General features: G+C 45.3%; 1 protein-coding gene across 1 annotated transcript; it reads right to left on the bottom strand.

Annotated features, from left to right (window-relative positions):
• Positions 1 to 3,513: 3,513 nt before the first annotated feature.
• GALK1 (galactokinase 1) lies at positions 3,514 to 14,334 on the bottom strand. Its single transcript, XM_015414479.1, has 8 exons — positions 14,014 to 14,334; positions 11,330 to 11,519; positions 9,954 to 10,073; positions 9,507 to 9,642; positions 8,625 to 8,806; positions 7,774 to 7,924; positions 6,882 to 7,044; positions 3,514 to 3,781 (listed from the first exon to the last, which is right to left on the bottom strand). The coding sequence occupies exons 1-8, from the start codon at positions 14,179 to 14,181 to the stop codon at positions 3,707 to 3,709; spliced, it is 1,185 nt and encodes a 394-aa protein (XP_015269965.1). The 5' UTR covers positions 14,182 to 14,334; the 3' UTR covers positions 3,514 to 3,706.
• Positions 14,335 to 16,625: the final 2,291 nt, after the last annotated feature.

Below are 16,625 nucleotides of genomic sequence, written 5' to 3'. Positions count from 1 at the left end.
TCCTCCCTCAGCAGTGACAGCGAGTCTGGCGCAGCTGCAGGCCCGCCAATCCCCCCCCCCGCAAAGGCTGCGAGGCACCGTTCCCAGTGCGTTCCCTGCACATGCGCAGTGAACGCTTTCCTACATTTTGGGGGATTTTAGATTTTTGTGCACATCTGGGGATTGCCCCAAATGTGCAGGAAAATCACCCTGCCCCCCAAGTGCCCCCGATGTGCGGATTTAGATATCCACATGTAGGGGACATATTGGGAATTAGATATACAAGAAAGGGGACCCGCGATACTCGCGGGGGGGAGAGCTCCAGGCAGAGCAGGAGGAGGAGGAAGCCCCCCCCAAAGCGAGGGCCGCGGCTTGCAGCCGCCGGGGCTCGCCGGGCCTCCCCGCCGCCGCCTCCTCAAAGCGAGGGCCGCGGCTTGCAGCCGCTGGGCCTCACTGGTCGCTCGATCCCCTCCCTCCCACTGAACCGAGGCAGTTCGCAGAGTGTTCCCTGCGCATGCGCAGGGGACGGTCTGTTACTTTTGGGGGGATTTAATTTATTTATTTATTTATTTTTAAATTTATACCCCGCCCTACCCCCGATTTTTTTTCCAGGTTTTAAGATTTTTGTGCACACCTGGGGAACGTCCCAAGTGTGCACAAAAATCTTCCCCCCAGGTGCCCCCAATGCGCGGATTTAGGTATCCGCACACCAGGGGGCACCTTCGCTATTAGATATATTGTTTCTGCAAGCCATGAAGCAATAAAAGTTTTGAGTTCGGTCCCGGTCTCTGCGTTCTCTGGCATGTTTCGAAATTTTAGATTGGGCTCTCGAAGTTTATTTTCCAGGTACATAATTTTGGCAATTGCCCAGTCTTCTGACTTTTGTAAAGCTCTAATGTCTTCTTGTGCCGCTATTGCTATGTCCATTGCCGACTCGGCGGCCTGGGAGACTTCAGCGAGAGTCGAGGTTATCGATTTTAGTTCGTCTTTAAGAGGTTTAATGTCCGAGCGAACCGAGTGAACCTGTTCAGCGATGTTTTGCTCCAATTGCTTAATGTTTGTTAGAAATTCAAAACGCGACAGTACCGTACCGTCGTCCTTAACGTCGTCTGAGGCGCGGTCGGCCGCCATTTTAGAGCCCTGTTCGAGCGTTGCGCTTGCAGGCGATGTCGTTAGATCTTTCTTTAAGAAATTCGTAAGTTGTTGGGAGGATGTCGTTTTTTTCGCTGCTCTGGGTTGTCCAGACTTCCCCATGAGGAATTTCGAGTTTGAGGAAGCCAAATAGAAAGGTTGTGTTGAAGATTTAACGGGCGGGATGGGAGAGACGATCTGCTACGCGTCCACCATAACCAGGCGCCAAGCTCCGCCCCGCTATTAGATATATAGATAGATAGCCCACTGGAAACAGACAAACTGGCCATAGATTATATGTGGTGTTGCCATAACTGCATCCGGTCCTACTTTAAGCTGTAAAAACAGCCAAAGCAGTTGCTGGGCCCTAGTGCCTACAGAACCTTGCTTGCAGATGAAGCATGTAGAACAATGCTCACCATTTTCTTTTGTTTACACGATTCCTCTAAAACCAGCCTTGAACAAAATGCTCTAATCATAATGGAGTCTCCAGCATTTAGAGTAATACTGTATCACAAGTTATGTTTGTCATGAAGAAGCAGCTGAAAAAATCTCCCATGTGGTATTATTTACCGCTATGACATAAAAAGCTTTAGCTGCCTAATTCTATACATTAAAGGGACAGGCCATTTTCCTCCAGGCCTATTGGCAGCCCTGTACACAAACAGTACCAGGAAACCGGGCCTGCTCTGGCATCAAATGATGAGCAGTTCTTCTGCCATATATGAATGTCCCAGGCCAAACCGCTGTACCTAGAGAAACCAAATTCGGGAAGGTGCTCACTAAGAAGGGATTTTTAGAAATTCAATGCCTAAGTGGAATGTGACAAAGACATTTGCACATAGTACTCCTGCAGTGCACTGAGCTGCACAGGCCAAGTACAAGCAAGGTCACCCTGAGGTGCTCAGAACAACACAGTCTCCACATGAACAAAACAATCCAGAGGCCATCACTTTCGTGGAAGGTGGCAGGAGTTTACTTAACAGACCACTGCTTCTTAAACAGACAGTTCTATGTGGCTTGCTCCAGAGTGAACTCACCAAGCAGCCTGGTGATCCTAGCATCTGAGGGCAGAACCACCAATGTGGTCTACAGAGAGGTCCTTCAGTAGGGGGGGGGGGAAGTACGTATGTCTCACTTCATTTTTTACACTACAATCTTCTCCACTAGAATTCCTACAACAAATGTTACATTTCAGACGTCACATCATCAGTATGTAGCAGGCTAGTCTATATGTAGATTTGTACATTTCAGATATGTACATTTCAGACGTCACATCATCAGTATGTAGCAGGCTAGTCTATATATATAAAAGAAAGTCCTCTCACTGTAAAATCAACGCCCAGCCAAACCCCTGGACCTAGAAACACCAAATTTGAGGAGAGTGCTCCTACCATGACATAGATGCTCACTAAGAAGTGATTTTTAGAAATTCAGCCCCTAAGGGGGTCAAAAGGGGTAAAATGTGCTCCCCCCATTGATTCCTATGCAGCTGCCAGGCTGCTGCTTCCTTGCACCCCTCACTCTCTGATGGGTCAGCTGCAGAGCTGTGTTCTGAGGTAAAAAAAGCCAACAATTACAGAAGTCTGCAGACAGCTAATGACAGTTGAGGAAATCAGGAATGGCCAACAACCACCTGTGAGGTGCAGTAATGCTGATGGCCCAGCCTCTCTGATGGCTTCCAACACACTCCCCCCACCTCCTACACCTAACAGGGGGTTGTCTGTCAGGTGCAGCAGTGGTTGCAGGGTGCTTAAAGCCACGAGGGAGTCTGCCCCAGCAGTAACGCCTTAGTGATCCTGCCGACCCTGCCTCCACAGTGGCTTCTAATACTCCTCCCCCCTCCCACACTGGACAGGCAGCTGTCAGAAGGAGGCAACTTAGGAATGTGGCAAAGACATTTTTACATAGTGCTCCTGCAGGGCACTGAGCTGTGCAGGCCAAATACCAGCAAGATCAGCCTGAGGTGCTCAGAACAACCCAGTTTCCCTAAGAGCAAAACAATCAAGGAACATAAATAGAGAGACCATCACTTTCGTGGAAGGTGGCAGGAACTGACTTAACAGACGACTGCTTCCCAAATGGACAGTTCTATGTTGCCTGCTCCAGAGTGAGCTCATCAAACAGCCTGGTGATCCCAGCACCTGAGGGCAGAACCACCACTGTGGTCTACAGAGAGGTGCTTCGGTAGAGAAAAAAAAGTACGTATGTCTCACTTCATTTTTTACACTACAATATTCTCCACTAGAATGTCACATTTCCAACTTCACATCATTGGTAGTATAACTGGATTTACGGAATTTAAATACCGTAGCGAAGCACGGGTATCAGGCTAGTAAACTATAAGGTAAAATAGTTTCTCTTTGGCCCTGAACTGATACACAGGAACACAGAGTCCAGCAGGCAAAATGGATTTTTAATTATATTTATGAAAAAAAATGCCAAGGCATTTCTTTTATTATCACTGTTATACAAGAAACCAAGGTCTTTGTTTTCCCTTAGAAGATCAGGCAGGCAAATTGGCTCAGGGCCCAGCAATTCTCTTGCTCCCTGGAACCAGAGAGGCAGCAGGTCCTTGCACAGACTGGAAGTTCTTTCAAGGTAGAGAATGTACTTTGGTGCCATCGGAAGCTTTTGTGCAATAGAAAGTTGCGGTCCTGCTGTATTTTTCCTAGTGGGTAAGAGCAAAAGTCAGATTCTGTAAACAGCCGAGAATTCTGTGAATGTTTTATAACAACAAGTAAAGCAATGCTGTAAGGTAATGCAAATCTATATATCACGGAGCAGTACAATCATCTGATAGCAATTACTTAGGGTCAAAATTAGGCTTGACAATGGGAACTGCAGGTGTTTAATAATATATTTGCCTTAATTAGATGGAAAGAAGGATGTGGGATCTATTTTGAAAAACAAAAGAAGTGCGCAGTGGAAGGGTACTTATTCCCCTCTAGCTGAGGTCCCGGTAGCATTGGCAACAACCTTGAAGGAAAAAAGTCTTGTCCCTTTAACAGAGGCTTAATGTGTAGAAATTGACAGCTGAAGCTTTTCATGACACCAAGGTAAATAACATCATCGGCTACATATCATACCACCAGGTTTCTATTCAAGGAACTGGACCTTTTTTTCCTCCATGTTGTTGGCAACCCTAAATATCAGAGCTCAGTTAAGGGGAAGAAAACACTCAAAGAGATGCCTCGAGGAGGTAAGCCTGTCAGGAGGTGAGAAAGGGCAGCTTAACCTGCACATCAGATCCCCACACTTTCTGCATGGCTGGAACATAGTTAAACAAACTTGCAGGAGTCATGTCTTCTTTTGTCACAATGCAACCTACCTTTGCACTACAACATTGGCAGTGTCATCCTAAGCAGAGTTACATCTTTCTAAACTCATTTATATCAGTGGATTTAGAAGGGTGTAACTGCTCAGGATGACAGCGCAAAGCAGCAGCTATATGCACATCTAACCTGTGATTAAGGCTATCTATTGGTCATATTTCTATTCTATCTCTCTAATGAGTCCTGAGAGTGACTAACTAGCCCAACATCACCTGATTTGCTCTGTGGTTAAGTAAAGATTTGAGCCTTGGTCACCCCAGTCTTAATTCAACATTCTGACATAAAGGTCTCCAACCTTGAGGAGTCTGTGGGGCACTTTTAGAATTTTGAGGGAATACCCACAAAATGGCTGCCATGGGGGGCAATCACAAAATGGCCACCAAGGAAAGGGCCAATCACAAGCTGTTGGCAGGTGTCAAGCCAAGCATCTTCCAAGTTGGCATTCCCTGCTGAGGCAATGCCACCCTACCCTCTTCTAAAGTAACTCTTCAACAGAGGAGATGAAGAAAAGCTGGGACTGGCTCATTGTTTTGGGAAAGCAATGATTCTTGGGTTTAAGCTTGGATTCTAAATAGAGATACACTAGAGGAAGTCACGATAGAGGAAGGAGACTGGAGGAGGGCAGATGTTATCCCAGTTTTCAAAAAAGGGAGGAAGGATGATCCAGTCCCTCCGAAGATACTGGAGCAGATTTTAAAGGGATCAATCCGCAAGCATCTAAAGGACAACTTGGTGATCCAGGGAAGTCAGCACGGATTTGTCCCCAACAGGTCCTGCCAGACCAACCTCATTTCCTTCTCTGATCAAGTGACAAGCTTACTGGATTGAGGCAATGCTGTTGATGTTGTTTACTTGGATTTCAGTAAAGCTTTTTCAAGGGTTTCCCATGATGCTCTGATGGGTAAAGTAAAGGATTGTGGACTGGACTCTAGGACAGTTAGGTGCATAGGGAACTGGTTGGACAACCACACTCAAAGAGTAGTTGTCAATGGCATTTCATCTGGATGCAGGGAGGTGTCTGCAGGGAGGTGTCCAGTGAGGTGCCACAGGGCTCAGTTCTGGGCCCGGTACTTTTCAATGTTTTTTATAAATACTCTGGATGAGGGTGTGGAGGGACTACTCATTAAATTTGCAGATGACACCAAATTGGGAGGAGCAGCAAACACACCAGAAAATAGAGATAGAATTCAACGAGATCTGGGCACATTGGAAAAGTGGGTAGATGTGAACAAGATGCAATTTAACAACATGCATACTGGATGTGGGATACACTTCTGAGTAGTAGTGTGTGTGAACAAGATCTTGGGGTAAGGGTGGACCAAAAGTTAAATATGAGCAGCCAATGTGATGCGGTGACAAAAAAAGCTAATATGATCTTGGGGTGTATCAACAGAGGCATAAAATCCAAATTGCAAGATGGAATAGTTCCACTGTACACTGCATTGGTCAGGCCACACTTGGGAGTATTGTGCGCAGTTCTGGAGGCCTCACTTCAAAAAGGATGTGGGCAGAATGGAGCGGGTGCAGAGGAGATCAACGAGGATGATCGGGGGCCTGGGGACCAAGCCCTATGAAGAAAGGCTGAGGGCCTTGGGAATGTTTATTCTGGAAAAGAGGAGGTGGAGGGGGGGACACGATTGCTCTCTTTAAGTATCTGAAGGGCTGTCACTTAGAGGAGGGCAGGGAGCTGTTCCTGTTGGCAGCAGAGGATAGACTTGCAATAATGGGTTTAAATTAAGATCGGGAAGGCACCAGCTGGATATTAGGAAACACTTTTTTACAGTAAGAGTTGTGCAACAGCGGAATCAGCTACCTTTAAGCAGCGGCTGGACAAACACTTGTCAGGGATGCTCTAGTCTGATCCTGCACTGAGCAGGGGGTTAGACTAGACGGCCTGTATGGCCCCTTCCAACTCCGTGATTCTGTAAGGCAATATCCACATCAGTCCTCTCCGATTACAGCTTTCTGTGCTCCACAAAACCATATTCCTGTGGGTCAGTGGACTTCCACCCACACCTGAGTAAAGTGGGAAGTAAAGTGGGAAGGGAACACTGGCAAAACGTAACCCTTCTCTCCTTTCTGCCAATGGAAAAACAAAGTTTTCAAAGGAAGAGGAGGGTTTGCCACAGGAAGATGCTGCCACATCTAGAGTCATTTAACAAAGCTTGCTAATATTGTTAAGCTGAGGGCACAAAGCTGGGATAGGGACAATATATTGTTCTAAATAGCTAAAAGCTATTCTATACAGTTTTAGACCCAACTGTTGTGCTCAGTAATGGAGTTGGCACAATCACAGGGCAGCACAGGTCACATCAAAGATAAGATGGAATATGGACAAGAATGAATGTATTATAAGTATTAGTAAGTACACCTGGGTATCCTGCCAGTCATAACAATGTGCTCAGCAGTTTGCAGTCAAGTGACTCTTCCACATACCTTAATGTGTCTCACAACTTTCTTGGTTGCACTGGATTCAAGGAGAGTAACAGTACAACCTCCAAACCCGCCACCAGTCATTCTGCTGCCGTAAACACCAGGGTCCTCTAAAGCAGCAGCAACCAGCTCATCTAGTTCTGCACAACTGACTTCATAGTCATTCCTGAGAAAGAAGGGCAAGTCACTCCTAGAAGGGAAAGTTCATCGCTGCCAAACAAAAAGAATGGGCAGCAAATTTCAAAAAAAGGATCTCAGGAACAAAACCCCAGCAAGAAACTTACAACAGATGACCATTCACAGCACAACACGGTGCTCCTACAGAAGTTGCCAAATGCCACTTAGGGCTGCCTTAAGACAAGCATCATTTAGAAGGTAAGGAAAGCAGTGGAGCTGCCCTTTTCTGGACGCATATCTAATTTTCAGTTATGTTCTTGTAAAACATTCAGAAACATTTCAAAAGATTTAGTTCAGCATCACACACAAAAATGTTCAACACGTTACTATTATTTCTTTGAAACAGTAGAAATCTGTTATATATATATAGGAAATATTTGTCACAGAGTGGTTAAGAGAATAAACTGGGATTTGGAAGGTTCGTCGTTCAGCCACAAGTGTCATCCCAAGCAATCCCAATGAGAAGGGTGCATCTCTGGCCCTGCAAGTGGCCTTACACAGGCTACCTTCCTGCACAGAAGTCATTTCCATGTAGGATCAGCCTACATGCCTGCAAATCGCTTTGTGCACCCTTCATACATTTGCCAGGTATCTGAGGTCATGAACGTTAGGCAGTTTGCATGCTTGCAGGGCTGACATGCAGGATAATCTATCTGCGGGAACGTCACTGGGTCCACAATGACCCAAAGGCTCTTCACTCTTTCAGGTGTTAGCCTACCGCAAAGAATTGTGACTCTCCACCATCAGTTGCCCAAATCTCTTGTAATTTCTGGACTGCAGAGCCTCAGCTGCCTTGGTAGTGCGTTCAATCTCCCCAATCACATGCCTAGCTCGCCGGTACACCTCCTCACTCATCAGGGCCTTAGAAGCTGCCCAGAAAAATATCTGCAGTTAGGCAAGGTAGATTAAGAAATTATCTCCTAGGAATTATCTAGGTTACATAACTCCCCTTCAGAAAAAAAATTAGGTGGAATACAAATTCTGGCATTAAACATACAGCTACATCTTCAAGAACACCCCCCCCCCCCCATTTTTTGGCAGTCTTCTGACCATCTCACATTGCTCAGGATTTGGGATGTAATATTCCAAAAACTTCTGAAGGAATGTTGAACACACATGAATGCATGGAGCTGCCTTATACTGAATCAGACCACTGGTCCATCAAGACCAGAACTGCCTACTCAGACTGGCAGCATCTCTCCAGGGTCTCAGGCAGCACTGTTTCACATCACCTACTGCCTGGTCCTTTTAATTAGAGATGCCGGGGAATGAAACTGAGACCTTCTGCATGCCAAGCAGATGCTCTACCACTGAGCCACAGCCCTTCCCCTTAATAACTGTGTGCCATCAAGTCGCAACCAACTCATGGCAACCCCCAGGACCATAGAGTTTTAAAGGCAAGAGATTAGCAGAGGTGATTTGCCATTGCCATCCTTCGCCTAACAACCCGTCTTCCTTGGTGGTCTCCCATCCAAGTACTAACTGTGGCTAACCCTGGTTAGCTTACAAGCTCTGACAAGGAAAAACCCTTTATCTCTACCCCCACAAGCTTTTCCGGACAATTCTTACCCTCTAAGCTGGACATGCTGGCTTCTCTCAGGCTTGCCTTGCCAAGCACCTTTGCTGCCTCTTCACATTGGCGCTTACGTGTGGAGTATTCACTGCCCGTCAAGGTGTGCCGTACATTGGAATTGGTGATGAGGATGACTAAGTTTGAATCAGTCAAAGGTACCAGATGAGTCTCCAGAGACCTGGACTCAGAGGACACAACAAGGCCACGTGAAACAATTTCAAAAGTATGGGGCTTTTAAATGTTAGATTTCTACTGTGAACCCGTGTTGCCATCACGCTTGTGGGGTGACCTCAAACCATCCCCCCCCCCCAATTGTTGTGAGGATACAATGAGGAAGGAAGAATTATGTATGCCACCTTCAGCTCCTTGGAGAAAAAGAGGCGGTATTAAAATGTATTAGATAGAAGCAGATATATTGTCCAAATACTGTTCTTAATCAGGTTTCCTAATCAGGGGTCAAGTAGAATTGAGTTGTTTTAATCAGATTCAGTTAAATGCACTGGCATTAAAAGGAAAAGAGGGAATTCTAACAGTCTGCTCTGCTCATGTGGAAAGAAGAGAAAATCATGTCACCTAAAAGTGCATGAGCCAAAATGCTGCGGAAATTGGGGATGTTTCTGCCAGTTACTAGAGACCAAAAGGGTAAAATGATACACAGCTTTTAGGGCAGGGAGAATCACAAGTAATACCTGTAACTTTTTGTCTTCCATCAGACTCCTTCCGAGTCTTCAGCAGTGATTGTCCATAACTAAATATTAAAATCTTCCTTACGGGGCTAAGCAGCACCTGACTCCTTCATTAATTATGGCTACTTGGATGTAAGGGGCTACATGGGAATTGGGTCTCTCAGTACACTGAGCTACAAATTACATCCTGACCTGCAGTCTATCAGCAAAGCATGGCCCTCCTTCCCCATCACAGAGATGAACTGGTCCATGATCCCACAAGGCATCATTGCAAAAGTGTGTTCCGCTTTCTGGCATGCCAGAGCCTTAGCTACTGGATCCCCATCATCTGTGTCACAGAAGAAAGAGACATTCACAGGCAAGTGAATACTTCCTCTGCTCCATCCAATGGGCATCAGGCACAATTTTTTCATGATACTTTTCTCCCATTCTAGCCAGTTTCCAATTCCAACATCCTCTTTCCAATAGGGAACAGACAACTGCTTCTAAGCTCACAAGCTGTGCATGAAGGTTGCCACCCTCTCCTGTTGTTTGTCTCTGACATCTGGTACTCAGCAGTATATTGCCTCTGGAGATTTAACTCAGCTGACATGGCTAACAGGTACAATGTGCTTAAGCCACAAGCCAGAATTTTTTTACCTTGACAAAGCTGCTGCAGAAATGTGTAGGTAGCCACCTCCAAGGATGCTGAACTTGACAGACCACCACCCAGTGGAATGTTACTGGCTATGACCGCATTAAAGCCCGGGAGGGGGCCAGCTACAGGGAGACAGAAGGAGGAATAACAGAGCTTTCAAAGATCAGCAAGACCACTATAAAAATACAAACTTTTCCTATTAGCACCAGGCACCCCTGAAGTCCCGTCTTATCCTGAGAGGGGGGGGGGGGATGCTCAGTTTACTTACAGCAATGAAAGGGAAGGGCCCTGCTTTGGAGAGTTGAAAGCACAATTTGACCGAGTCACTGCAGGATTCCTTTTTGGAAAGTTTGCTGCAATGGCCATTGTGAAATCCCACACATTCCCATTTGTTTACTGTACTGACTGGACTTTATTATAGTGCAGGTAAATAATTAAATACAACTAAGAAAATTAACTAGAGAGACATCAATCATCTGTGCTCCATTCTATGTATTTTTGCCAAAGGGGTTGAAGCACAAAGATAAGCTTCACGTTCTGTATGTAGCGGTACAAGTAAAATGCAAACAAACAATACACGTCTCGCATGGCAGTCCTAAGCACAAGTGCACCCTTCGATGGACTTCAGTCTTAACTCAAATCGTCATTAGAGAGTTAGTTTGGTGTAATGGTTAGAGTGTCAGACTAGTATCTGGGAGAACTAGGTTTGAATCCCCACTCTGCCATGGAAGTTTGCTGGGTGACCTTGGCCCGGTCATAAACTCTCAGCCTAACCTAGCTCATAGGGTTGCTGTGAGGATAAAATGGAGAAGAGATAATGTAAGCCACTTTCGGTCCCCGCCTGGAAGAAGGTGGGGAACAAAACTCTCGTTAGGATTGCAGTTTTGTAATTGTAATTTCCTCCCTCATTCTTTTGCCATGCCCAAGTAATAAGCTATACAATAATGTAATAACATTCTACAATTGTGCCACTGAACATGTACAGAGTGTCCTTTACCAACTGCAGACTCTCTCCCCATAGACTCAGAATGAAGGAGTGGGACTTCCTTCCAAATAGCAGATTGCAAGGTAGTTCCGAGTCTTGGCATCTCTCCTGGCGCCTCATTTGGAAGGACTGGCCACACCTACTGTTCATACCTTCTTTGACAGCACTCTGAAAGCACAGCCCACTTTTTAAAAAGAATATGGTAACACTGTCACTAAATTGGGAGCTGTACTTGAAAGCTGTTCACTTTCATCACTGATCCATCTACCATTCCTACACCACAGCAGGAAATGGGCGGGGAGGATCCTCTCCACCAAGGAATGCTGTTATGTTCTTTCCTTATCCCAAGCTTGCCAAAGAATGTATTAGCCCCTAGATTAACTCAGTCTTTACCCCTATAATGCTGGATCACCCCCTTGACATAATTTGCCCATTGAGGTTCTCCTGGTTTCAAGGCACCACCTTCCACTGGAACCAGAAACTGCACACTTTTGGGCTCATCAGCTTCTTCAGCTGTTGTGACAATGGATATTAGTCCATCTTGCCTTGGACTCCCAACCATCACAGTTCTCAAATGCAAGGCCTGAAAACAGAGACAATACCTGAATCTATCCCAGTAAAAACCATAAACAACGGTTACGTAAGATATAGAGCAGGTAGGGAAAGAGGTACTTTTCTCCCTTTCTCACAATACAAGAACCCGTGGGCACTCAATGAAATTGCTGAGCGGTCGGGTTAGAACGGATAAAAGGAAGTACTTTTTCACCCAAAGAGTGATTAACACATGGAATTCACTGCCACAGGAAGTGGTGGCGGCTACAAGCATGGATGACTTCAAAAGGGAATTAGATAAGCATATGGAGCAGAGGTCCATCAGTGGCTATTCGCCACAAGGTATAGATAGGGGCTCTGGGGCAAGTGATGCTCTGTCTTCTTGGTGCTTGGGGGGGGGTCAACAGTGGGAGGGCTTCTAATGTCCTGGCCCCACTGGTGGACCTCCTGATGGCACCTGGTATTTCTGGCCACTGTGTGACACAGAGTGTTGGACTGGATGGGCCTGATCCAACATTTGCATCTCTTATGTTCTTATCTTCCAAATGGAATTTTGAGAGGGCAGGTTGGAAATGAGGACAGGTATGAGCCGATAAGATATTGCTGAAGAGCCAAGTCAGGTGTGGGAACAGCCCAAGAGGCAGAGGACTGGTCCTTGTTTTGATAATGTTTAGTAAACAAGAACATTAGTTTAAGGAAGTTACTATCTCCTCCACATCAAGATGCTGCAAACCAGGGGTTTCCCAATGCAGTCACTAGAGCCTTTTGATAGGTCTACCAAGACTGACTTGCACCCAGGGATATGACAGAGAATATGACTGTGCTGTGGCCACTGCCTATCTGCAGCCAGTCAGCATATTCTGTGAGGTCTTTGGCAGCCATTGCTAAAGACTGATTTGAGCACCTCTGTGTTAAATCATGTTCGCTGACAGATGCAAAACAGCATGACCCTAAAGGGCTTTCACAGGAAGATTTTCAACATGAACAAAAGCATTTTGTCGCTGTTCACCTGTGGCTTCCTTGGCTGGGTCCCTGCATTCATGTCAGTGATAGCTCTGGCCTTCTTAGGGTAAAGCACAACTTTCTCATTACCACAGTGCAACTGGACTCATTTAAAGGGCATGGTGATGTCAGTAACTCATAGCCAATGTTATAAAAATATACTTACTGAAATAATAGAACAAAGTTTGAGTCCAGCGGCACCTTTAAGACCAACAAAGTTTTATTCAAGGTTGATGTTCTTAAAGGTGCCACTGGATTCACTTTGTTCTGCTGCTTCAGACCAACACAGCTTACCCACCTGAAATAATAGAGACATCATTTACAAAGGAATAACAACTCACCATAAACTTAAACCATTTCCAAAACAAGCCACTGTACCAGTATCCTTATTCGAAACTTTGATTAATAAATTTCACAAATGTAATCATTTTTAATGTATATAATTCACTTCCTTTACACATCAAAGCTATATCCTCTAATTTAGATGAGTTCCCCCCCCCCCCCGTTATAATGGGGAAGTGTACTCTACATGCAAATTTAGTGTGAGGAAACATCCAATAACAGGATTATTGCTCAAATTGGGATCTTTGAGTCTTGCTAAATCTTTTGGGATACTTTCCTCCAGTTTTGCAACAGGAAGCTCTTGTGCTTCAAATACAAGAGTCATTGTTCAAACATTCCTTCCCTTGAAGTAGTAATAACTCACTGTAGCTGGCAGGATATGGTTTTTAAAATGTGATTTTTATTATCTATGTTTGGTAGCTGCCTTGGTAGACCTTGTGAGGGCAGAAAGGCAGAATATACATTTTGTAAAATAAAAATAAATTAAACATGAAAAGTGCAATTATGCATAGCATAGAAGATGGCCCACGGTGAAAACTGTACAGTGGAGCCACCCACAAAGAAAGTAGGGACTCATTGGGCTCCCCAGGCACACAGAAAATTAACCCAAAACAGACAAGCAAACAATGCCTCATTGTTGACTGAAAATGATCCAGAAGGGGTGGAACGTAGAGAAGAGCGGCATATTAATTAAGGGGAGGAAAGAATAAGCATGTTCCAACCCCTGATCCTGGAGGGGAAGGAGGGGAAGGGGTTCCAATCATTCACCTCCCCACTACTCCTAAAGGACCCAGCTTGTAAAGGTATAACAACCTGAAAAAACTGACATTAAAGCAAGCTGAATATTTTCTGCTCTGTAGCGAAACAATAATGTCAAGCAAACACTGCTCCTTAGTTCTATTCGTGTAAAACCACAAATACTGGGGAGACGGGTCCTGAAGCCGTTTGAACGTGAACCCCAGGGCAAGTCCGATAATGGCATCTTCAGCTGCTACTACCGTCCCGTGGGGCCAAACCTTCGCAAATACCTATATTTCCTCCAGGGTGTGATTTTGCTTTATTTTCAGAAACGGAAAATAAATCCACTTCCATGAGATCGACCCCCGAAGTGTTACATTTCCAGAAAGCTGTAACTATCTGGCCAGGAACTCTGCCCCTTTTCTACGTCACCCGTCCCTTACCATCGGCAGCACGAAGCCCTGGTTGTAATCGGTGTGCTCTCCGATCAAGTTCACCCTTCCAGGTGCTGACACCCCAATCTTGGGATCTACCCCTCCAAAAGCCCTTTTGTACACTCCGCAAGCGGCCGCCAGGAGCGATCCCAGGTCGGAGTCCTTGAGCCCTTCCATCTTTTGATCTTAAGGCTACAGGAACAGGAGCCAAATTCCAAGTGCCTCTCGATGTAAAGGATCGGGAGAGCCCGGGACCTCCGTCTCCCTAAATAAGGAGCAAAATATTACAACACCATTCAGAGCGACATCCGCGTTGCGCGTCCCTCCTGTACACGCGTCTCTCCCCCTTGCTTCCTGCCTTCAGACGGCATCATCGCCCCGCCCCTGGATTTCCGTCAATGTTCTCTAGGGGTCGCTAGGCTTCCTTTAATCCTCGCTTCCGGTGTTTCCGAAGGCGTTTCTTTTTTTCTAGCGGCCGACGGGATGGTGGGTGCGTAGACCTAACGGAAGTTCTGAGAGTCTTTACAGCTTCCACCACCTCGGAATTATTTTTGATTGTGCCTTTTTTTTGATGAGGACCAAAAGGAAGCTAAGTTCAAGACGTATCTAAATTTTAAGATCACGATTTTGGCCAATTTTACGTAGGCAAATTGACTTCAATGATCATATTACTCTAGTCTAGATTAATTTCTGCAGAAATACCTAGAAAGCATCACATCCCTCATACTCAGGGTGTAAACAAACTAATTGTAAGCGCTTTTGTTTGATAGTAAAGTTCATGTATTTTAGCGAAACTTACTTTCCAAATGAGCTTAGCCTTGGAATGTTAATAATAGCCAGAATAAAAAATGCAACATACAGAATCATATCCATTAAGTTGTGTTGAATGACACTGAATGGGTATAGGGCAGGGGTGGCCAAACTTGCTCAACATAAGAGCCACATAGAATAAACGTCAGATGTTTGAGAGCCTCAAGACATGAACAAATACTACACGTTTTTATTTAACATTATATAAATTTACTTTTTAACATTAGAGACTGCCAAAAATAAAAACAAAAGTGGTAAAAACAGATATTGATAATGATATTTATTTGTCCAATGATATTTGTTTGCTAATGATATTTATTTGTCTAAGAGGGAGAGAAAAGTAGAGGTGGAAAGAAAGAATGAAAAAGGTGGAAAGAAAGAGATAGAAACAAAGAAAACAAATAGGTGGAAGAAAGGGAGGAGGGAGGGGGGGAAGTATGCCTCCCCTTTGCTTTACCAGATGCCCTGCTGGGAGCCGCACAATATGTGTGAAAGAACCACATGTGGCTCCCGAGCTGCAGTTTGGCCACCCCTAGTATAGGGCTTTCCTCTTTTGCACAAAGAAGTTTTCCAGTGCTCTGCCGATGACCTCAGTTGTCATTGTTGGGCAGTCCCACAGGTCTGTTTATAACAACACAGCTGATGATATTAATGCTAGTGGCTCAGTTGTGGTGTGACAGTGTAGTGGTTGGTGTAGTGGTTAAGTGTGGTGGACTCTAATCTGGAGAACTGGCTTTGATTCCCCACTCCTTCACATGCAGCCATCTGGGTGACCTTGGGTCAGTCACAGCTCTCTCAGAGCTGTTCTCTTAAGAGCAGTTCTCTCAGAGCTCTCTAGGCCCCACCTACCTCACAAGGTGTCTGTTGTGGGGAGAGGAAGGGAAGGAGACTGTAAGCCACTCTGAAGCTCCTTTGGGTAGTGAAGACCGCAGTATAAAAGCCAACTCTTCTTCTAGATGGGCACTTATTGGTTTATATTCATTAGGTCATTGGCCCTTGACAGGGTTCCATATGTAAAGAATTCAAGGAAGACAAAAAACAAGATATCTCTCCTTGTTTCAAGATCAGAAGAGCTGGCCGCTGAGGATCAATTCCAGAGGGACAGTTGTGTTAAGCTGTTACAGCTAAAACGAAAGGAGCCTTGTGGAACCTCGAAAGCTATTGAATTTATTGGCATAAACTTTTGAGGACTAGAATCTACTTCATCCAATGCATGAAATGTCGCCACAATACATATGTATGGAGTGTGTATGTTTTAGACCCTTGCAGTTGGTTTTAGCAAATCTATCCTGTTTTCAATGTTTTTAGGCTGTGGATTTAGAGGCTCTTTTAATGTTATATCTCCCTATATAATAATTGTCATTTGGGGTGGCACTTTCCAGAACATTTCATGCGCTCCCTAATCAGTTGGCTCAGTGATCTGTCACTCAGAATGTGTCCGTATCCACTGGCTGCGTTGCCTGAGTCCCACCCAGCCGCCACTCGAGTACTCGCGTGCCATTGGCCGGGTGCTGGGTCTGCTCCTCTTCCCTGCCCACTCCTTCAGCCACTGTGCCCTGTCAGAATTACTGGCAAACGGCTTTCTCTCTTGAAGAAGACGCTTCTCCTGTTTGCCTCCTGTGTGGGACTAACTTTTCCCTCAGTGGATGTTGGTAGGTGTAATGAAATGGCAGTTACCTGTGTTTGTAAGATGGCTGCTGTCTGGTTGTGTGTTTAAAATGTTCCCCCATAAGGTTTAGTTGAGCTGTAGTTCCAGAGAAGGGCCTTCAGGGGTACCACTCACTGGGTTGAATGGGGCTTCCTCATCTGCT

This window comes from Gekko japonicus, unplaced genomic scaffold (genome assembly GCF_001447785.1).
Source record: "Gekko japonicus isolate JY-2015 unplaced genomic scaffold, Gekko_japonicus_V1.1 scaffold277, whole genome shotgun sequence".
In the NCBI taxonomy this organism is placed as follows: Eukaryota; Metazoa; Chordata; class Lepidosauria; order Squamata; family Gekkonidae; genus Gekko; species Gekko japonicus.
The sequence above is the reverse complement of the archived record's forward strand: the minus strand, read 5'-3'. Positions and strand labels throughout refer to the sequence as shown.